The 24,288-nt window shown below is 33.0% G+C and overlaps 1 protein-coding gene and 1 non-coding gene across 2 annotated transcripts; both read right to left on the bottom strand.

Annotated features, from left to right (window-relative positions):
• Positions 1-2,506: 2,506 nt before the first annotated feature.
• LOC141446320 (uncharacterized) lies at positions 2,507-22,579 on the bottom strand. Its single transcript, XM_074112880.1, has 13 exons — positions 22,161-22,579; positions 17,837-18,155; positions 16,327-17,163; positions 14,723-15,727; positions 12,260-12,505; positions 11,471-12,059; positions 10,293-10,544; positions 9,084-9,279; positions 8,520-8,835; positions 7,648-8,448; positions 5,686-6,684; positions 5,359-5,604; positions 2,507-5,258 (listed from the first exon to the last, which is right to left on the bottom strand). The coding sequence occupies exons 1-13, from the start codon at positions 22,367-22,369 to the stop codon at positions 4,566-4,568; spliced, it is 6,708 nt and encodes a 2,235-aa protein (XP_073968981.1). The 5' UTR covers positions 22,370-22,579; the 3' UTR covers positions 2,507-4,565.
• Positions 12,782-12,917, bottom strand: LOC141446333 (U4 spliceosomal RNA). The gene has a single exon (XR_012453642.1). It is a non-coding gene; the product is annotated as a U4 spliceosomal RNA (small nuclear RNA).
• Positions 22,580-24,288: the final 1,709 nt, after the last annotated feature.

Raw genomic sequence — 24,288 nt, 5'->3', positions numbered from 1 at the left:
GATTAGAGCTAGTCGAGAGAGTAGTATGGAATTTTTGGTATTTAGTCTTGGCGAGTTGGTTTATAATGGGAATGTTGAGGTCGGAGTAAAGAGTAAGGTTAGTCACGTAGAAAGATGCGTCAGCTATCTGTCGGAGTAATTTTGACTGAAATGTCAGCACAGTCCGTATGTTTGTTGGTGTGGCTGAACCACACAGCTCTAGTCCGTAAGCCCACAAAGGTTTGAGGGTAGTATTGTATATTAAGCGCTTGAGTTCAATGGGTAATTTGGAGCGCCGTCCAAGAAGTCTGTAAAGTAGTTTCGCACGTTTCGTCATTGCTTGTCTTTTAAGTCTAGTGTGTGGCTTCCACGTGAGTCGTTTGTCTATGTAGAGCCCAAGGTAGCGCACCAGATCTGTACAAGGAAGAGGATTGCTGTTGAAAAGGACAGGTGGACAGGAGCCCCGCAGAAGAAAAAACTATTTTGAAAATACACAAATGATACTTCATAATACTAAAGACAGATGATTTAATATTGTTTCAGTAATTAGTATCGCTTATGTATCTTAACTTTTTAGTTTACAAGTATTAACTAACTTTGCTTAAATCAGTTTTCTGTAATCATACACATGAAGTAGTAACTTTATTAAACCGGACCAGTTACAAGCATTTAGTAGATCCAAGCATTGGACAGAGATTAACATGAGGAGCCAAGAAATTTCAATGGTAATTTCAATGGTCAAAAGTTGACACTGTCATGAAGTGATGGGGGTCCTCTACAACAAGTAGATTGCAAAGCGGACATTAGAGCAAGCTAACAGCCACTCATGGTTTATATGATAAATTCAGCATATCAGATCATTCTTTTCTGATTAATTTGCAGTCATGAAATTTCTGCGAATATAATGATTGGCCAACGTCAAGTTTAGAAAAGAGAATGTTGAATATGTGGAACTATTTTTAACCATTTCTAGCAGTCTTCTATTCTCATTATCGATTATAATAATAATAATAATAATAACGTCAATGAAGTGGCTGACTACACTGCACCATCAACGGTTTGTCACCAGCAAATTTATAAATTTATAAATTCAAAATTACACGAATTAATTATAAATTATGCATCAAAATAGAAGACATACTTTGCTCTTTATACGATTGAAATATTATTTAAAGAATATCTTATTTCTGACAGAAAGAATAGCAGCAGAGATAGCAAGCTGCTGCTGCTGCAGTTTAATACCAGTTTGAAGGGGCAACATAAGTCTGTTGAAGATCATTAGTGGCCAAACTTTATACATCGCTTTCTTTTACAGCTGGAAGAGCAAAATTGTGACGGAGACAGTGTTGGAAATTGTGTTTTTTTAGAATTTTTTTTTTTTTAGTTCTCAATTGTAAAAAAATGCTTCAATAAATGGTGAGTGAACTCCTAAAGAGAAAAGATGGCAGATAAGTTTTAAATGGAGCAAAATTTGCTCACACAACTGTTCCAGTAGTATATTTTTGAGTACTCAAAAATAAATCTAAGATATATTTCATTTCGATTGAAATGATTTAACAAGAAAATATAGGAAGTGCACATTTACAACTTGAATGTTCAGAGGGAGGTTAAGTAAACTAATTGTTGAACCTGACATAAATCCAACGAAATTGTTATGATACAGTTCATTTAGTTTTTAAACAAAATTAAGATTAGAAAGCAGGACGGGACCTATGCTCCACGGCACCGCAGGCAGAAGAGGCTTATTGTGCCCTCCTCCTTAGAAACTAGTAGACGAATCCTCTCCTACTAAGAAGGTTGAGGATTTTCCCAATTTTTTTTTGTTTTGTGCAATCTCCTTTGGTCTTAAAGAACCAAATGTTTCATAGTGCAACCAAAGAAACAATAATTGAAAAATTAAAAGAATTGCTCCTTAAAAAATGCAGCAAAAAAGAGAGGTTGTTAGAAAAAATGAAAGACTGAAAAATAAGTTCCTTCTTACTCTATGATAAAGTATATTGCTTGAAAAGTTGGTTGCTAACAAGTAACTCAATACACTTTGTTCATACTATATTCTGAAGGTACCCACTGCTCTCAGTATGATGCACTAAAACAGGAATCTAATATTTCTTTTAAAATAAAAGCAGAGTTGTTTTTGTTTCAACCTTGGTTAAGAGTTTGTTTCTAAGTTATCTACAGAACATCTTTAATTATTGTGTATTACTTCATACAGTCATACGTTTTTGGGGCCATCGAAAAAATTGTAATCATCATTTTCAAGCAGAATCTCTCAAAAATATTTTCGGAATAGTAATAGCGGATTATTATTTATTGCCGAATCTTTCGTTGTAGATCTCTAAACAAAACATAAACTATGAACTACATGCGATTTTTTTTGTTTTAAAATGTACTTTTCGGCTCACTCAGCTCCACCGTTTTTAAAATGGGTTCAGTGGTTTGAAAAAATTGTTTCTAAAAACTGAAAGTACTCGTATTTGTCATAAAAGAGCAAATCCACTGCACAAAAAGTAATTGATAAACAATAAAAGAGCATTAAACTAATTTGAATTTATATCTTTTTATAAGCCGCATGTATAAATAGTAGAAAACAAAATATACAAAATATTTTGTAAATGTAAATGTAAAAAAAAAAATGAAAATTGTAAATGTACAAAATAATAAATGTAAAAAGTAATACATAAAAATAATAAACAGAATAACTTCATTAAGAATCCACAGATCCGTAATTTACAAAAGCAACAACAATCTCTTAAACGACAGGTTTAGTGTTGTTAATTTATATAACGCCTAATATAAGGTCAGAAAGAACCTCTAAATATAAAGAAAGAAAAAAGTTTTTAAAAGCCACCCTGCCAAACGCCACTGGCAATTTCTAAAATCTTAGGGATTGAGAACTTTTGCATGAATTCCTCCAGCAAAATAACTAAAGTATTTCACAATATTAAGGCACTTCTTTCTTTATTACTCGTTCTTTGCCAATAACTGTTTGAATTTTTAATTTATCAATAGAAATTAGAGTCTTGCCAGTAATCTATAATGTCTTTTTTTTTAATATTCCCTTTGTGTAAAAATATTAATTTCTACACTGTCGCTGAGTAACTCATTAAGCAGTTCTTAAATTTTCTTAAATTTATTTAATTGTAGATATTCTTTTACATTTTACTTTTGTAATTTTAAATATTGTGTTCTATTATTCTTTAATTTAGTATTTTAATTGTGTGGACTATTCGATGTAGTATTTATATTTTACAAGTGTAGCTTGTTTTATTGTTTACCAGTTTCCATTATGTTTACTTAGTTTTATGCTGATAAAAGGAGCTGTCCTTTGTAGCGTTTAATTTACTTTTGTCTGTATTTGTAAATAAATAAACATGGTATTTCAATTTGATTATTGTGCTTAACCCCTGATTAATTGTCTACATTTCAGGACTTACTGTGACTTTGTCCTGTTCTGATGAGAAAGCAGTGAAAATATATCTGAAAATAATTCGCTATGAGGCTACATTTCGTTAAAAGGTGATGAAAGAAGATGAAGAATGAAGAACAATATAGGTCTTAAAACAGAATCCTGTCGGACACTTGAACGACAGATTCCTATGGAACGGTTACCGTGCACACATTAACTGTTTTCCATCATATAGACATAATTGAAACTCCTGAAAGATATGTCATTGAGTTCTAATAAATTAAATTTTGAAAAAGAAGGGCACAAAAGACTGAGTCATAAGTTTTTGAAAATTTGAACTGTTCTAGAAAAAATTGTATTTGTTTGCCAATTGCGAAGCGAATATCGTCGACCGAAACTTTCAGCTACACAGTCATTTATTTATTTAAAACAATACAAATAATTATAAATATAAACAAATTGCACGTGCCTTGGTCGAAACCGTCAACCTCATGCGACCTCAGCACAAAAACTAAATTGAAGTAAATAATTCTTGTGCTTCACAAAATTAATTCATCACAATAAAATAGTAACCTCAACAATGATAAAACAATACAATTTTCATTTAATTTGATAACAACAACAAAAAACTATTTTTAAATAATACAAATGAAACTACTTAATACTAAAGAGAGGTGATTTTCTATTGTTTCAGTTATTAGTATTCCCTTGTGTATCTTAATTTTTAGTTTTGAAAGTAATAATTTATTTTGCTTAAAATCAACATTCTGTAATTAATGCATGACTTAGAAACTTTAATAAACCGAGCCAGTTACAAACATTTAGTAGATCCAAGCATTGGACAGAGGTTAACATGAGGAACTAAGAAATTTCAATCTAAACTCCGTCAACAGTTGACACTCTTGTCATGAAGTGATGAGGGTCCTCTAAAATTGGTAGATAGCAAAGCGGTCAGAGAGCAAGCTAACAGCCACCCATGGTTTATATGTTAAATTTAGTATTTCTGATCTTACTTTTATTTTTAGTTTGCAGTCAAATTTCTGTGAATATTTACAGAAGCACATATTTAACCACAACTTTTTTTCTGACAAATAAAAAGTAGTATTCACGGGTTTTGAATTGGGGATCTCCCACTTACACTATGTACGTTCGTGACCACCACTCCAACACCCACCACCTATTATTTGACAACTTCTAAATCATTTTTGTGTTGGATTAACGAAGTCAGCACTGAATTAATATTTTTAATAGATAATTTTAGTTCATTCATATCTTGGGCCAACAAACTGACATTAGAATCGATTCGTTGTAGTTTGAGATCAACAGTTGCAGCTATTTGTTTTGTTGGCTTGGAAGCTTTAACTCTTTTGAGTAATGCTCTTTTAAGACGGGTTGGTAAAGGGCAAAGGGGATCATTTGGGAAAACTGTAAATGAGACCGGTACTGCTCTGAAGTCTTTTACTATTTCTTGCAATAAAGTTGGTAGCCACAATAATAAACTTTTGTTGTACACAGACATTTCTAGAAAACTGAGAAAAGCAGCTTGTTTAGCCAATCTTTGTGTGCGCCCTTGCACTTCTAACAGTGCAACATCACTTACACATAAACCTACTATTAAGTTCATCATTACCATAGCGACAAGTACAACAAATGTAACGTACATGAGCCGACCAAACAGTGAATATAACATTGATTGATAAGTTAGAGGAACCTCTTCGGTGTCGTTAAAAGCTCCAGAGTAATCTAATTCTATTATCATAATAAAAACTTTGCACAATGCTTCAAGAAAGTTATTAAATGGTGGTGCACCTCTGAAGTAAATCATAAATGCAAAAAGAAAACCTAAAATGAGAAACACAAATCTGGAGAGGACCTACAAAAAAAGAAAAGAAAACATTAAAAACATACTGGAATATTCAGATAGATTGATTAAACGTTTCAGTTTACTTTCACCTAAATAAATGTACACTTACCTGGAACACATGAGAAGCTACTTTTTCGAACATTAGCACATGTAAACCCCAAGCGGGAAATCTAGCAAATAGAAATAATAATTCTGTCCAAGAAAGAAATACAGCTAAGGAGGCAAGATACCTAGAAATAATTGTGTTTGTATGCGACAAGCACACTAATCCTCCACTGATTGCCATTGTCCATCTTAGCCAAGATTCATCGTCGATAAAATAATAACGCTGTAGAGTACTAGCCTGTAAACATTCCTTGAGCCCCAAATTCAATTAGTGTTGATTAAAAACAAAATGTTTATATTGTTGAATCCTTAAAGTTTTATCGATACTTACACTTATTATAATAGGAACGAGTAAAATGATTGATATGATTCTGAAAGCTACACTGAATCCTGGAACGTATGACACATATGTGTTCATTGCAAATGAAGTAAGTGATAAAGTATACACAACGTATAAACTTATTAGAATGATAAAGAAATTTTTCATGCTCCTCCATTTGAAATATAGAAACGATTCAGTTAATGGATGTAAAAGTAAGGTTTCTTTAAGTTGTACATTGTTGCTATTTAACAGAGTGTCAAAGAAAGCAAGCTGTTTATCATCATATGACTGTTCATTTTTTCCTAACAGTAATGTATAATTTAAAGTTATTAAACAGGTTGGATCTTTAACGGCACATGAATCTAAATCAATGTAGGAATCAAGTAAATTTTCCAATCGATTTATTCCTTTGGGCACATATTCTACAATCAAATCCAATGCTGATTTTGTGACCGCATTGTCGGGTATGTTTTCAGAAATATTAGCACCATGTCGTAACATTAGAACAACGCACTGTCCATGCCCATACCGGGCAGCCACATGTAGTGGATACCACCCTTGCAGGTCTGGTACGTCTAAACAGGCTGAATTGTGTGAGATTAGAGCAGTTAGTACCTCGTAATGGCCTTCGCAGGCAGCCAGATGAGCTGCAGTTGAACCATAAATATCAGTCATACGAAGAAATATATTCGCCCCAGTTTTAATTAGTAGTTTTGTGCAGTCAACACTTCCATTCTGAGCTGTGATATGTAACGGGGACATTTTCCCGTCGTCTCCATCACATAGCAAGTCGATGTCTTCATTAACAATGCTCTCGTGTTCTGTTATAATTTCTAAAGTCTGTAATGACATTACATCAGCGGCCAAATGCAGAAGACTTTTATTCCCGGGTAATTTTATACTCATATCAGCTCCTTGTTTTATCAACATTTTCACACAGATAGGAGAATTAGATTCAATGGCTCTGAAAAGTGGAGTGAAATCCCATATATCAATAGTGTTGATAACCTGTAATTGAAAACGAATTATTAAAAAAATATAAAAAACAAAAAAAAAAGACAGGTAATGTAAATAATTTTTTAATATTTAAAATTCTAATTGGCAAAATTTCTTAAAATTCACATTTCGTCTAATGGTTTGTCTGTTGTAAGTGTAAACATGCAGGTTTATTTAAACATTAAACTTGGGAGAAAATCTAATATCATAAGTTCCTAAAAATTCGACTAATTAAATTTCCTTCTAAAGACGTTACAGCCGAATAAAAATTTCGTCTTGGCTATGATTCTCATTTATTTTCTTCAATTTAAAGTTAAGTGCGATTGAATTTGAGTTTCAACATGTTCTAACTAATATAATTTGTTATTGAAAGCTACAACTAGGCGCTGTACCGTTTCTTTCATTTAAAAAACTGGAAAAAAGTACTTCATTTCTTTTATCAATCAAAAATATTTGTGTATGATATTGGGATTCTTTGCAATTTCGTTTTCAAATGTCCGGTCATAAAATTTAATGACAGTACTTCATTAAGTTTAAAAAAATTAGACATCGTCCTAACAATTAGAAAAGATTTCTTCATAAGCGTACGATGAATACCTCCTTGCAGCCACACAATAGCGAGATGCAACCTCTGTGACAGCATCAATCCGATTTGATGACTTATTGAATACTAGTTGAGTAAACGCTGCTGACAAAAAATTAAATCACTTACAGAAAAAAAAGAATAAAGTTCGCCCGGATCATCGAAGAAAATTTGGACTAATTGTCTGTACTTGTTTTCTAGGATTAAAGCTAATCATTAATGATTTCTCGAGTTGTGTTTATTTAATTTAATAGATCAGAAATAGCTAGTTTATCACACCTTCTTGTTTCATAAGTTAAGCAAATTATTTAGAAAATAAATTATATATGTATAAATAATTAGACAATTTTTCATATATGATATATGAATATGCAAAACTAAACTGTACGTACCTGAAGTGAATCCTCTAAAGAAAGCAGTTCTTCAAGCAATAAGTCATTACCTTTTTTGGCAGCTATGTGCAAAACTGTTTCATTTTCTCTTGTAGGAATAGTAACATCAGCACCAGCTTCAAGAAGAAGTCCAATGCCGCTGGGCCATTCTTGTACAACAGCTTGATGTAAAGGAGTCATTCCATTACCATCCTTCATATCAATCAAATCTAATGTTAACCAGCTAATTACGACTTTTAGAGGCTCTAGCAAAGTCAATCGGACGGCCAAGTGCAATGGTGTCTCACCGTGCTCATCTCTGGTCAGTAAGCTTGCTCCTTTACTCAAAAGATAATCTATAAGATCAATATCTCCATTAGTTACAGCAGTGTGAAGTGCTGTAATTGATAAATTCCAAGCGTGTCTGCCCAGGAAAAATATATCGTTATCATCTTGCATTCTAGCACCTCCTTCAAATAGAGCATTTACAACATCGAACATGGATTTACTAGGACGACGAGTAATTGTTTTGTCAGTACAATTTTGATCTACACCTTCTGCTGGTACATCAACAGTAATAGAAACATCAGGTTCATCAGTAGAGTGGTCAGCAGAGTTGTTAGATTTGCCTAAAATAGTGCTGAGATCGTTTATTAGTTGTTGGTCGGAAACACAAGTTCCTGCTACATCTAACGGAGTAAGACCCTGACAATCTCTCATGTGCACATCCGCTCCTTCTGATAGAAGGTATTCAACTACTTCAACTTTGTTTAACTTACAAGCAATGTGGAGAGCCGTACTGCCCAGTTCAAACACAGGCATCTGAAAATTATAATAACTTGATTTAAAAAATGAGCACTCAAAAATAAACCTATTAATAAACTCTCAATTACCATTTGAACAATACTCTGATGGTCATGATCCCAAGAATCCAGTTCATCTTGAAAACTTTCAATTTCAGGTGGCATTATTGGTGAATTTATAAGTTGTGGTTGAATATCGAATATGATTCTCAAAATATGTATGTGGCCAGCCCATACTGCCAAGTGAGCGGCTTGGACACCGTTGTCGTCCCTCACACCCAGGTCTGCTCCAGCTCTTACTAGTTCTGTCAAAATGTCCGTTTGGCCGATCAGAGCTGCTAAGTGGACACTGCTCGATTTTGTTGTCCGACATCTTGCCCAAGGACAGGCACCTTCGTCCAAAAGTCTGTACGAAAAATTTAACTATTAGCTTTAAGATAAACTAGTGCATTCGAAACTCTAAATAATTTTTTCTACACCACGTAATAAGTTTTCGTAATTATTAAAACAAATTGAAGCAATAATGGAAAGTGTTAAAGTCAGATTATGTTTTTGCTTTCTAATAAAATAATTATTATTATGGGAATACCTAAATATACAAAAATAAATTAAAAAAGAGAATAACAAAAAATCAAAGGTACAAATATTGCTTACTTGTTGACCGCTCTTAAATTTGAAGAAATGATGGCATTTAATAATTCGGTATTCAGCCTTTCTCTCTTCCTGGTCAACCTATTTCGTGTTTGATGTCCAGATTGAGTTGTGTTGGAACTATGGCGCCGTCCTTCGTTCTCTCTTCCAGGCATTTTTGTTAAATTGGTAATATCGTTAGGATAGTAATGATACCAGTTTATCGCATTTTATGAGACTACGTCTCACCCTTTAGTTTATATCTGTAGATAAAAGTGGATTGTGGCTAAACAGTGGTCACCTGTATCCTGTTTGTGCTTACGTCGCGGTTAAACATAAAAAAAAAGCGATAAAGAATTGAGGTTATGTAATTTTGGAAATTGTAAATAATAGTTTAATTGTTCATTGCGTTTATAGATTGTAGCAATTTTATTATATTGTAGATAATTCACTATTTTTTTCACAACCTAATTTTTTTATTTTATTAAGACATTTAAGTATAGGTCGTTGGAGCTCTTCTTTATGAACTATAGGTCTTTGGACAATGTTCGCTCGTTAGTGACAACATTTAAGGTCAGTGAGCTGAGAGAGCTCCTCGGTAGAGAAAATTTATGAGCACTGTACTCCAACACCGGATACCGTTTTTTACTTTTACTGAAGTTTTCACGGTTGTTTGAAAACTTTTTAAGGGCATTGAAACTTCCTTTAATCCAACTTCATTCTACTTTTTTTTTCGGACCTCTTCAACATGTTACTTTATTTTCGCATGTTCTCACTTACGAAATTGAAGTTCATTTTCTTCTACGAATGTATTTTAAAGAAAGAACTTTTTTATGTGACAAAAATGAGACGAATGAATGATTGTGTTTCGCGAAAATTGACAAAATATTTTTAATATAAAGGAAAGGCAGGCAATTTTCTCAGTCAAGTAAAATAAGAAATTACCGTAAGAACAGGGAAAAATGTTTGATAAAAATAAATTAATAAAAATACTTATAAAGATTTTAATAAAAAATATATATAAAAAAAACATAATTCAGTTTCTATAATACATTTTTAATTTATCACACAAAATTAATATCAGACTTAGTAAAGGGCTGGGAGCTTTGAAGCTAATTAAAACATCCCTTTGTTAATACTAAATTAATAACATTCATAAGCACTATAAACAAAATAAATTTTTATCACAGATGAAAGGATACAAAAAAATTAATTAATAGAGTTATAAACATTAAACATAATTAGGATGTGTTGCGCCGTTCGTGGATGGCGGATTATGATAGACTGTTGGATGTAGCTGATTACATTTCAATGCTAATGAAAGTAATTGCTCTTTAATAGATTTCTGTTCTTTCAGTATCTCTTCTAATATTGAAGAAGTACCTTTATCCATTAAGGTATTTTCACTTGATTTAGAAGCTTTAGAGCAACATGAAGATGATGATGAAGATGAAGAAGCATCTGTCAATTTATCATGTACTATTTCTAAAAAAAAAAAAGTGAATTGTGAATTAGTAGAAAACTAACCCTTTTTGTTGAAGAATAATTCATTGCATTTTTCCTTATGTTTCAAAGATAAATTAGTTTTCTTTATTGCTATAATTGTTTTAAGTAACATGATCATATAAACTTTCTTATTTATATACATGTTTGCAAATTTTAAATATTAAAACGTTAAAGCAGGTATAGAGATTAATAAGTTCAACGTATAGTAAACAAAATAGGTAAGACTGGTGAATTTGTAGGGAAAATGTGACCCTCGCAAAGCGGATAACACCTTGATAAGTTCTAAAATTCAGAAAAAATCGAATACGTATAAATTTAAAAAAAGAATTAGAAAAGAAAATGGTTTTTTGAAATGATACTGGAAAACCAGTTTTAATAGGAAATTCTAATGGATGAAGACTTTAGAAACGGAGGTAGGGTATTTAGATTTCTACAGTGATGACAAGCGTTTTTGTTAGCAGTGTTTACCAAATTGTAAAAGTGGGCTGAAATGGGCTTGGAGAAGAAAAACTCTCATTGGTCACTCTCTCCGCTAATTTTGCGACATTAAACCAATCATCAGACCATTTTTATCTAAGCTTTTGGGATTGTTTTCTGGGATAGTTTAGGACATCTAAGGGGATTGGAGTAAATGAACAAGTGCAAATGCTGATTCAAGTAAAACCATTTGTGGACAAGCAAAATTTCAGCGAAGAACTGCGACTACAGGAGGTAGACTCCATCTGCAGGATTCTTGCTCCAAAGGGAATTAAGTGTAGGCGAAAAGTTTTGGGTTTGTGCTCAACGAACTTGTACTCCGAAAACTAGGAGGGAACTGTGTATTGCAGTAACGATTGCAAAATATATCAGAATAAATTTAAAATATTTATACTAAATAAAGTGACTCTCTTAAATAAAATATTTACCAGCTAGTTGCTCAATTTTGTAGTTGATATCGTGAAGACTGATAGTAAGTTCGAGGTCATCATTATTTTTATGTGAAGTCCATATTCTGTTCAGAACAGTATCCTTCATATGTTTAGGAACATCTGTCACATCTGAGTTAATAGGACTTGCAGGTTTAATAATTGTCCATTGTGGGACAGCACGCATTTTTTGTAAATATTTATGCCACTTTTTTGGTAATATTTTGCGTAACCGTTCATTATATACCGTCAGTTCTAAAAGACTAAGAAAAGCTGTCTGTTTGGCTAATCGTTGTGTTTTACCATGTGTTTCAAGAAGAGCAATGTCGCTTACAGCCAGGCCGACCATCAGATTCATCATTACCATAGCGACTAGTATTACAAAACTTACAAACATAATTCGGCCAACGACGCTGAATGCATTAACTTCTTTAAATTGTTCGAACATATTTTCATAATCAAATTCCAACATCATTACAATCACTTTAATAAAAGAATCTAATAAATTTCTAAATGGTTCGGCCGCTTCGAAGTGGATGAGAAAAGCAAATGTAAATCCAAGTACAAGGAAGATAAATGTGGCCAATACCTAAAATATACAAATTTAAATCAGTAAATATTTTGTAGTAAGATTGCAAATGTGAAAAAGTAAATTGAAAAGCATTAAATAATTGAAGATTTAGCAATAAATGCTGATAAATTTTATGAAGAAAATTAATAAAATTGTAGGTTTAGGACTTTTGCAATGGTAACTGCAGCAAATTACAGTACATCAAAAATTATACATACCTTGAATACATTCGAAGCAACCCTGGAAAACATAAGCACATAAAATCCCCATTTGGGATATCTGGCCAGTAAAAATAGTAATTCTATCCACGCCAGTAACACAGCCACTGCAGCAATATGTCTCGGCCAAGCCTGGGCAGGGTCGACCACTCCAACTATACTGGAAGTTACTATTACCGACCATTTCACCCAAGATTCACTGTCCTTAATGTAGTAACGCTGTAACTGACTGGCGTTGATTATCTCCTGGTAAAATATAAAGAGAATGATGAATAGTTGTTGCTTAATCTCAGTTTCGGAGTCAGAGGTCTTGAGAATCCTCTCAGGGTTTAAAACTTATTGTGACCTCTGCCTGTAAGCAGAAGTTGCGCAGGCAACCAAGCACAGACACTTCTTTCTAATCAATTCAAAATATTAGATCAGTAAAAAATCGCATGGGTTTTAGGATTAAAATTTATATTAACAAATTTTATGAATCGGAAACTAATTCAACAAAAGAACAGAACAAGAATAATTCTGTTTCTTTGGCCAAAAAACACATGAAGAAAACCTTTTCTTAATGCACAAATAATCTTGGCTTTTGGTAATAGTTTTCAACTAACAATAATCGCACCACAGGAGACCTTCCTTGGTTACTATATAATCACTGCGCAAGGTACGCGCCACGGTTGCCGAGCGGTTAGTAGCGGTCCCGCAAAGCTTGAATGCAATATACCTGTTACAGGGTTCGATTACAGGTGTAGGCCTTGGATTTTATCTAATGGTTAATAAAAGGAATTTGTAGGAAACTATACATATTAAGTATATTATCTGCTATTCGCCTCCCTCCACAACACCTAGTTTGATAGCTCTGGACGTAAAGCCCGCCTGAAAAAATTGGCTTTTCTTTACTTTACTTTTTTAATATTGATTTTTTTTTTTTATTAATCATACTAATAGTTACTTGTATTATAAAAGTAGAAAAACTTAATAAATCCCTTTAATAATTAAACTCCGCTGATAAATAGAACAATGGAATTAATAACTAGGACATTTTTTCTGCGTAACTAAGTCCTACAAACTTTAGAAAGTGAACCATGATACACCTTCTACCTAATGCAGTTATGAAAAGTACAATTTTTAATTTTCTTAATACTATTATTTTAAATAAACATTGTGACTTTTGCAAAAAAATAAGTAATAATTCTTTAAAGTTAACATTAAAACTAAACAAGTAGCAATATCCGAAAATCAATAATAATAATCACAACTGTATACTTTTGATTTCTGAATAACAGGAACATTTTTACATATTAGTATTTATTTAAAGTAATCTAATCTTGTGATGAAAAAAACTTATTTAAATTTCATCAAGTGCAGTTTGATATGTTTAGTACATCATTGCGTTAGGGTAATATTGCTGAGTGACTCAATTTAAGTCAAAATGAAAATGGTTTTTAACAATAACAGTTAAGTTAAGCCGTTTCATACTACATTCTTTTAGAGAAAAATTTTCACTTTTGTTGGAAATGTAACCGGTTACTTAGCTGATTAGAAAAATTATAGAATGTTAGAGGCGTTATACAGTATGAAAGAAATTACATTATACTTTTGTAAGCAACATCATTTCTTCCTCTTACATTAGTAAGTTCAATTACGTTATCACGTGATCACATTTCAATTTTCACTCAGTCGCACTACTTTAATTTCCATAAAATATTGTTTTTAAATTTGCCAATGACTTGGCGATAGGAATCAAAAGTTACGAATCAAAAGTGCGGGTAATGTTTAAGGGAACCCCTAAACCTGTAGAGTAAGTGTTTCAGAGGTAAGAGCTATTCATTAATCTTCATAAAATTGAAGTTTACATTTTCACGAGGCAAAGAAACTAGCGAGGTTAGGAACTGCCTGCCCTATCAGTGGGACAAAATTCCTTTTGCCAAAGAGTGGGAAAAGTTGGAAGTTTAGCCCCAGGACGACCTAGATGTTTCACCAGAGTGGTTGACAGGTGGTGTTCTAAGGTCTAGTGGTAAACTGGAGGGTGCCGTGAGAGCAAAGATGTTCAGTCAGAGGCAGCAATGGTAGCCAGAGTGGTTAAGGTAATACGAGGTTTATCTCGATAAATATTGAAACAGTCTTTCAAGAAGAACAAGTCGCAATATATGTTTGTGCTGTTGAGATCTTAAGATAAATGGGAGTCTCTCGTTTTTGTTTTTTTTTTGTTTCTTTCCCCCAACAGTCTGGAATCAAATTGAATTAGGGTTCCAGTATTTCTCTTATAAGACCTGCTATGTCTGGTATGGACCCAGAAAATTCGCTACAACATAGGGATAGAGTTGGGCATTAGTCAGCTAAATAAAAATGATATTGGGTAGATCTTATTCTTTTGGTAAAACAAGAAAACAATGACGAACTGAAGCAAGCATCCGTACATTATGATATTAAAGATTATATTATAAAATAATAATAATCAATTTGACTTACTAATATGATAATGGGGCAGAGTGCGATGAAAAGACCGACTCTTGCTATCTCTGCACAGACAAATAGAATGATGGACGGTCCTTTTTCAACATACAAAAGATGAGCAAGTATTGTCAGTGATAAGGTGAGCATCACATGTAAAGCCATAATGAACGTGAAAAATATTCTCAACTTTCTCCATTTGAAATACAAAAACGTTTCGATTAGAGGGTGAAGTAGCAGTCTTTCTTGAAGATTTTGATTTCCATTGTTCAATATTGCATTTAATACTTTTAACTGTTTACACGATCTGCCTCCAGGTGCCAAAATGTCGTATTTTAGTTCAACTTCACAGTCTGGATCACTTAGCGGATGATCGTTTACAACCATGTAGGAGTCCAATACTTTTTCTAAAAAGTCTACTGGTTGAGGCACACAGAACATGATTATATCCAAAGCTGTTTTGCGACCAGTTTCATCCCAAACAGAAGCTGAGATATCTGCTCCTGATTTTAACATATTACTGACACATGCACTTCTTCCAAAACCAGCTGCTATATGTAAAGGTTGCCATCCATCCATGTTGACAGCTTCTAACGTGGAACAGTCATGTTTGACAATTTTTTTTACAGATTCTAAATGACCCTCTTTAGCAGCCAGATGCAATGCTGAGCCTCGCCGGTCCCCTTCAGCTTGAGATTCCAGTAATACGTCTGACCCAGCATGTAGTAATTCTTGAACACAAGCAGTGTAGCCTTCTTTAGCAGCTATATGCAGAGCTGTCATGCCTCCTTTTACTTCTCTACTTCGCACATCTTTAACTTTGACTGCTTCGCGAGTCAACAGATAACCCAAAATATCGGGACTGTCTAGTGAGGCAGCCATATGCAACAATGTAACATCGCCTGGTGTTGCAATAGTTGCATCAGCTCCGAATTGGCACAGTAATTCTACGCAAGGTAGATGCTTGCTTTCGACTGCACGACACAGGGGGGTATGATAGTAATGGTTTCTGTATTCTAACACCTGTAAAAAAAAAAGTCACCACTTACAATAAGGAAAAACGTTACTAAATATCTTTCTCAGATATATTCTGAAGAGATGAAAAGATGGGTTTGGATTAGGTTTATATTTCAGAAACTATACAATTGTAAGCTACATGACTAAAACTTAGTACGGGAAAACGGAGAATTTGGCTGTGCAAAAAGGGGCCAAAACTGTGGTGATTAAAGCTACAACATTGATTTAAACATGACTTTTATCCCTCCCAGAAACACTCAATGTTTCGCAAAGAGCGATTGATAGTAGTTTTCAAAAATAGAAAACAACTATGGTAATTATTATTCACTTTCTCTGATACTTAAGAACGAAAGTAATGGAATCTGAAGAATTTTTATTTTGATTTTTGTTTAAAAGGAAATATCTAATTTGAGGTCCCGAAAACCAAAAAATTGGTTTAAAAATTAGTCTTGACTGTGTGCAGGCATTCATCGTAATTCCCAGAAAGTAAAAATTTAATATTTCGCTCAGGTGTCACCACAGAACACAACTATGTTTGGAAAATGGAAAATCAATTGAAGATTACATTTGAAAGATATTTAAAAGTTAAGTTTCAAAACTTGTACCTTAGCAGCATCAGGTATTGACAGTAGCTCTTCTAATAGTGCTTTATTTCCTCTTTCCGCAGCCAGATGGAGAACAGTCTCACTGTCATTAGAAGTAGTCGCTACGTCAGCACCGGCTTCCAGCAACAAGGCAATACCATTAGGCCACTCTTGCAACACAGCTAGATGGAGAGGAGTTCTCCCTCGGCTATCTCTTACATCAACAATAGAAGAATTCCCATTATTTCCACCACACCCTCCGCTATCCCATGCAAGCATTTTCTTCAGTGGTTCTGTTAACCATTTTTTCACTGCCAAATGTAACGGGGTCTCCCCATTTTCGTTCCATGTCATTAAACACGCTCCGTTTTTCAAAAGACATTCAATCAAATCAAGTTCTTCATTAGCTACAGCTGTATGCAACGTAGTTACTGGCATTTTATTTTGATTAATTACAGAGCCCTCTTTTAATATTACGTTGCCTTTTGGCATTTTGGCACCTTTTTTAATCAAAGCACACACTATTTTATGAGAAGGTTTTTCCTCATTTGTATCGTTAAGTTTTTTATCACCTAATGTGTCTGGTATTTTAGCGAAGGCACGAATTAGTAGTCCATTATCATCTGACCCCTGTTTAAGGCTATTTTTCTTGTTCGTTTGTCCTTTACTTCTGCCTGAGCTCTTTGCATGTCCATTTTGTGGCGCATGAAGTCCAGTAACATCTAATGGTGTGAGTCCCTTGGCATCTTTAGAAGTTACATCTGCTCCATGACTAAGAAGTAAATCTACGGTATCATAGCATATTGTTTTACAGGCTAAATGAAGAGGTGTGCTGAGTAGATCTACTGCGTCTGGGACCTGGAATGCAAATCGTAGATATAAATATTGAGTTAACTAGTAATAAAAATGAGTTGCGAGATATGTGTGGACTTCAAAACGATCGAGAAGAACATGAGGTTATCTCGGCTAACGTTCTTATTTGCGGGGAAGGATTGAACTCAGAAAAAGGTAAATTACTGCTACGTCTATTACACCACACGATCAGGCGACTATGTTACGTTTAGAATTGCTTTAAGAAATGAAGATATGCCAACTCCAAAGTTTTCTAAATAAGAACTAAGTGTTGAGAAAAAAGTCTGGAAAAAATGAAAGTTCAGATACCGAGAACAAGGACGTCTTTTGGACACATTTTCAATGTTCCCGCATTGTGTTAATGCTAAGCACAGCATCCTAATGCCTACAAATTACAAGCGAATCAACTTCCTCATAAATATTTCAAATGAAAATTATCAATTTTATCTACGTTAATTTTAAAGGTCGTCAATTTTTAAGAATAATAATTATAATTTTAAAAATTGTTCTTTTGGTTAACCTATCTTTAAAGTCGGAAATCAGTTCGATAACAGCTCTATTTTAAAATGGAACATTTGACAAATTTTTAAGGAGTGGAATTTATTTAAAAGTACTAATTTTTTGCAAATGAATTCAGTTTGTTATCGTTACCAATATATATAGAATTTTGAAAAATTACCAAGTGATTTAGCTGATCATGATCGTGATTCCAAGAATCCAAACAATCCATATCATGATTTGGTTCTGAATTTGGATGCACCGGGGAATTCACTAGCGAAGGATCAGCTCTAATAAGTATCTGCAAGGTACCATCTTGTCCAGCCCAAGCTGCATAATGCACTGCCTGACGGCCTGCACGGTCTCTGGATGTTCTACTAGCTCCACTTCTCAACAGTTCTCTTAAAGTGGTACAATCACCTTTCAAAGCAGCTATATGTAGAGCCGACACTCTGCTGGGCCTGCAAGTTGCATCAGGAGAGGCTCCAGCATCCAGTAGCCTGCGAGCAAGAGATTTATTTAAATACCTAAAATAATATCTCTTCTTATCAGTTGGTAGTATACTAGAACATAGTTTAGAGGTCAACCAATGTTGACAAAATATATTACAATATAATACATAAATACATATAAATTAGTCTCCAGTTGAAATTAATTTCGAAGATTGTAGGCAAATGCACGCATCGTCTTAAGCAGTAAACAAAAATATACAGTTGAACTGACGTGAAAATTCTCATGACTTTCTCTAATCACAGATTATGTAATTAAACTTTAGTAAATCGTCCATAATAATTATTCAATTATTGTACTGTTGAAGAAAGTTTATTTGAAATCAAACTTAATCAAAACTCAGACACAATTTGTAAAACCATTTTTTCTGTTCTCAAGAGACCCCAAAACATGCATTTCGGTGAAAAGTCAAAATTGAAAATCTGCATGATTGCAATGCTTCCTCTTAAGAGGGACAAGAGAGGATCAACACAAATTGTTTTGGGAATTCCTATTATTCTGTTTTCATTATTTTTAACTTTTTTTATTTTAATTTTTATGTTCTCTTACAAGTACTTTATTTATTTTACTTTTTTGAACAAATATAAATGAACTCATAAAGCAATCAAGTAGAAGTTACAATATATGTTGTACTCGTAGCTATCCGTTGAAGTAAATTTGAAGATAACTATGGACTTGAAGAGCATAATGTGAAGAATATTGAAAGAATTGGATGTTGGCTGCTTGATAAGTAATGGAGATACGGTAAGAAGAAGTTATTTCGAGTTTTGACAGTAATGACATTTAATTAACTTTAAAATTTAAATGGTACTGTGTATAATAACAATGGGCCAAATTAAGAGGCAGAATGGCAGGGAATTCTTTCGATGGATCTAATTATTCTCTCTGGAGTTAAGACTTTCTCCAAGAAAAAGAATTCTTTTTGAGCTAAAGTTTCTTCAATTTAGGCCAGTAAATAGTACTGTGACAAAAGAGAGAATTCTTGATGTTCCCTACATTCCTCAGGTTTACATTTTACTTATTCCTTGTTAAGTAAGAAATTAGAGAAGAAGGGTTAGAGTATACATTATTCATTTTGTTTATTCAAAAACATAAAAGATTTAGGTACACTTCACTTACTTGGTACATCTATGTTTAAAACCGTCAAAAATCATGAAACTTTTTGAGGATCTTGTTAAATTTCAGAAATTCAGTTTTCACCTAAAATAGTTTTCTTGAGCGCATCTAAAAAAGATAGACGTTAATCTAAAACTGTAAACTGAATAACTCTACTTTTGGACATATGTAACGAAAAAAAAGCGATATCAGAGAAAGTTCTGCTATGTGTGATATCCAAAACATCGGTAATGTTATTTACCGCATTACACTTTTGGTGACATATTATTATTACAATTTATCACCATTCCCGGAGGTGATTAAATTTTTTTTTCTTTTTGAACATCTACAGATCGCCACTTCCCATTGTGTGACCATAAAATGTTGTGATCATAGTGATTCGTTAATATCAGAATTCTGAATTTGCAATACCTACAGATAGAATAGTCTTTGTTTAGTTAAAAAAACTTGCGTTTTACATGTTAGTTGATCAGCACTGAGATTAATTGGGAATCATTGTTTGAATTATGCAGAAGCCGTTATTATTCAGAAATTAATAACAATGCATTACTTGCTTTAATTCAAGGTTTTTCCACCTTTTTACGTAAATAAAAAAATTAATTATTTCCAGTTCGAATTAAGGTATGAAATACACTCATATCATTACTATCTTTAAAAATGGCTGTTTTAAGATAAACGCTTCTAACTAACTGCAACAAATTTACAATCAATTCTAGCTTAGTTTAGGAAATTATATTATCTTTCTAATATTATCTGGATCAAAATCAACGTTTTCCAGTTGTTACTGCCCTTAATACAACCTTAATTCTATTTGTGTTAATCCACCTCCTTACCTGTAATTTTATCAACCAGTCCCCACTTAAATTACGAAAAGTAAAAGGATTATTATTTCTTATCAGTAATTTATGCAAAAAGATACCGTTCTAAAAATTAATTAAAATTATATTTTGTTATTGTAAACCATCAACGGAATTTCGAATATTTCATAAAAAGTTGATAAATTTATTTTTAAAAAAACTGCTAAAGAAATGTGATTTTAATCTCAAACTTGGTACCACTTGAACTATTGATAAAAGAAATTTCATTCGGGGTTCTAAAGCGTGGATACCCGAAGAGTCTGAGGTCTTAGAAGGCCCCAGCGATGGCTGAAGCCTCTTCATGAAAACATTTTATGCTCCGTTCTTTTTTGCTCTCAACGTTGTAATTATAGATATTGATTAATTTTAATTCTAGACAATACGGTAGAAATGATAATGGGAGTAATGAATTAATATATAAATAAATGAAGGCAGTACCGCTGAGACGTAACGACCAAGAAGATTAAAAATTATAAATCCTTCAGCGAATTGTTTTGATGTTGCACCAAGTTTAAAGAGCATTCGTGCCATTTTCTAAAATAGGAATTTTTAAACAAAGTAGTACTCCTGATTGATTTCCAAATCTAAATAATCTCATCTTCTTTCAAATTCCTCATGTTCCTCGCGACAAGCGATATTCTAATCTACAGATTTACGAATATGATTTTTCACTTAAAGTACTCTAGTGAATCCCTTTGAATACAAGAAGGTTGTGAATAGTTTGAAGAATGTTCTGAGCGTATATGTTCAGCAATCACAAAAACGAACATCGCAGAAAGTTCGATTGAAAGCTTAATTGATTGGTAAAAAAGGATTCCTCCGCTCTGAATTGTTTACTCGTACTACTAGAAAAAAACTCGGCAATAAGTTTTTGGTAGAAATGAATGAACCTGAAGCGCAGAGGCGGTCCATGAAGTTTTCAGGTAAAGATTGTCTTTAAATGAAAACCAAACTCATCGATGTTTTTTATACAATATTAAGTAAATAAAAATAGCATAGATAATTCAAATACTTTTTTATTTATCAAAACAGCGCTTTGTGTGGAACAAGGAAATGAGATAATGGATATGTGTACAAAACGGCAGAAAGACACCATTTGATAAAACAATAACTCCTTTGAGCTCTGTGTTCTCTTTCTCTTAAGGTAGTCTAGTAGCCAACTCCGCCTTCTTCGAGGGTTTGATGGATGTGTAGCAGGATTTTGGTGTGAAAAAAAATTTGGTGGAATTTGGTGAAGCACACAAACAAAAGGAATGTTGAGGTATTTATTTATACAGAGATTGATTATAAAATCTATTTTTTGGTTTTCCAATAACATGAGTATTCATTTTTCTGCAGAATAACAGGAAGGAAACTGTTTATTGAATTTATTGGTTCATAGAATTTTTCCTATGTACTCTGCATATAAAACTCCACCATATTAATAGATTACTTCCTCCAGTAGTTTAAAGACATCATTTAACAATACTTATCTATTTAAAGAATATAATTTGAGAAAAAAAATCCTTTCGGAACTACTTGAAATAAGAAAATGTTATGTCTAATGAGTATCGTTTCAGAAACACATTTCAGAAAGAAACAATTATCTAAAAATAAGTCCATTGAGTTGTCTCTCTGTGAATCTCAAATCAGGAAACGCAAAATTTCTTTTAAAGGCTGGGGAGAAAAGTGAAAACGAGGAAATTATCACCATTCCGCTGGTATAGGAATTGAAACTGGGACATCTTTCTAGCTTTAAAAAATAACACTTATGCAAAACATCGTTGTTATTGTTTTGTGATGCGTCAAATTTAAAAACCCAAGCTAGCGAGCATGTGCTGCTGAGGGGACGTAACTAACTAAATATAAAAAGCGGTTGAAATTTTTGTTATAGATTACCTAAAATTATATTATCTTTTGAATTACTATTATTTATTCTAGATCTATCTTCCTATCACCATTATCTTCTCAAATGTTTGAGATACTAATATCCGATCTTGTACTTAACAAAAGAGAGTTTTAGAGGAAGAACACGTTACATACCTAACGACATCGTTAAAAGAGCTTTCCATTACAGCCCCAAGCAGTTCTGTGTTAAGTCGTTCCTTTCTCCTGTCGTGTCTTTTTCTTTGGGTAATGTGACAACTGGAATCTTTAGAAGACAGGCTGATGGTTGAGGGAGCATCTTCTGAGAATCTCCTCTCAATGAAAGGAACTTCCTCTAACTGTATCGCAGGCACTAGACTGTACATCGTGTTCAATGAAAGCAACAAACTAAAACTGCGACGAACTGTATCTCACTCATTCACAGTACAGTGTACACTACTAACTAAATACTGACCCCAACTGTGACCACATATAAAGTAGTCTGACGTGTTCGAATTCCCGGCAAACCCCTCCACTCAGACTTACCTAATGCGGACGATTCACGCTAACTCCAAGGTTGTGACCGGTTGGCAATCGTTTTATTTATGTAACAGTTTATTATCATCCTCTCTTCATCATTATTTTCATATGGGAAATATCTTCTTCTTTTTTTTAATGATTTTATCTTATCATTGGCACACTTAAATAAGCTGTTGGGCGTTTACCACTCTGTATACGTCTTTTAACATTTACAATAATTTATATTTTATAATTGACTTTTAAAATTATTTTAAGAATTGAAAAAAAAAAATACTTTTAATCATCTTAGAAAACAATTAATATACAAATTTACCTTAAAGCAATATTTGTAATTACCGTATTGTTCTGTGGAAATTTATAATTGGTTCCCGTTTCTTAATTTTATTGAAGGAATTTTTTGCTGCCAATTTCCTCATTGAACTAAATGTATTCACTTTAATAGAACCATTGCTAGTTATATTTCTATTTCCCAGAATGACTAACATGAATTCCCTGAAACAAAAAGTTATGCAACTCTGATAATAACCACTAGTCTTTCTTTCTCTTTTTTCTTTATTTAATTATAAAATGTTTGTAAACGATACTTTTCAAATGCAAACATATAAATAATAAACAAATAAAAATAAAAATGTAATTAAATTCTAGATTCAAAGAAAACCGGAAATGCGATTTTGAATTATTACAGTTTTAATGATTTTAGCAATTTTTCTTAAGCAGTTTGTACCAGCTCAACTCAAAGCAAAAAAATTGTTTGAGATTTGGGTGCTTCACTCTACAATTATTTTTATCAAGCATTGTCAAAGCGGAGTAAGAGTTTCCGCCAAATAGTCACTTCTTCAAAACAATTTCCTATTTCCCTATCTGTACAATTATATAAAATAAAATAAATTTAAGGAAAAACAAAAATTTGACAATGAAAATAGATTTTCGGTTTGACGAAGGAGGCACTGATTGCATCCACACAATTAACAGAAAACTCAGGAGCCGAAAGAAAACTGCCAGTAGAGACTGCGAGTCTCTAGTTTGGGCAACCTAGAGACAAGAGATCCCCCACTTTTTGTACTGCATTTGTATTAAGCATTTAATAGAATTCCTTCTTAGAAGAAAACTCATTATAATAGAAATAATTTAAAACAACTGCAAGGGTAGTTGAGATGAAAAATGCAAATAAAGAATATTGAAATTAAAAGGCAGAAGATAAAGTTCTTTTAGAGTTAGAGCTCCTTGATTTTTACTAAAGTAAGTATTGCATCAAAGTAGTATTTTCACGTTTCCAAATAGAGTTTTGCAGAAAGTCAACATGAATCCAAATAGAAATAATATTTTATGTAGTGATGAGTGTGAAATGTTACACTAATGTACTCCATTAAATTGATGAACTGCTGAAGAAAATTCGTCGATCGGATACCCCTTAATGGTGGATTACTTCCCTTTAATGGGAGTAACTCATTTCAACATAAATATTAACAATGGGATTGAAAAAATAACTGCCATTTCAGTCTAGAAAAAATTATTTTGCCGAGCTTTCGACCTAGGGACTAGGCCACCTTCAGGGCTAGTTTAGAAAGTAATACTATTACATTTCAGGGTTGGTGTGTTTTCTGTCTTGTCTGTTCATGGACTGAGTGTCTCAGTCCACACTCAGTCCATGAACAGACAGTTATTTTTTCAATCCCATTGAAACTATGAATTAATCTCCAAAAAGAATGAACAACAATAAATATTAACTGCAAATGAACTGCCATAAAATGGTTGAATCCACTCG

This window comes from Rhodnius prolixus, unplaced genomic scaffold, assembly GCF_049639745.1.
Source record: "Rhodnius prolixus isolate KJV_2025 unplaced genomic scaffold, Rpr scaffold_1, whole genome shotgun sequence".
Classification (NCBI taxonomy): domain Eukaryota; kingdom Metazoa; phylum Arthropoda; class Insecta; order Hemiptera; family Reduviidae; genus Rhodnius; species Rhodnius prolixus.
Note: the sequence above shows the minus strand (reverse complement) of the source record. Positions and strands in the feature narration are given on the sequence as shown.

What these genes read in the sequence shown, in the direction of transcription:
- LOC141446320 (XM_074112880.1), bottom strand. Translation starts at nt 22,369, where the DNA reads ATGTACAGTCTAGTGCCTGCGATACAGTTAGAGGAAGTTCCTTTCATT. An exon ending in ATGATCAGCTAAATCACTTG is followed by an intron (nt 17,164 to 17,836) that starts GTAATTTTTCAA and finishes TTTGCATTCCAG; the next exon opens with GTCCCAGACGCAGTAGATCT. An exon ending in AATTTAAGAGCGGTCAACAA is followed by an intron (nt 8,836 to 9,083) that starts GTAAGCAATATT and finishes TTTTTCGTACAG; the next exon opens with ACTTTTGGACGAAGGTGCCT.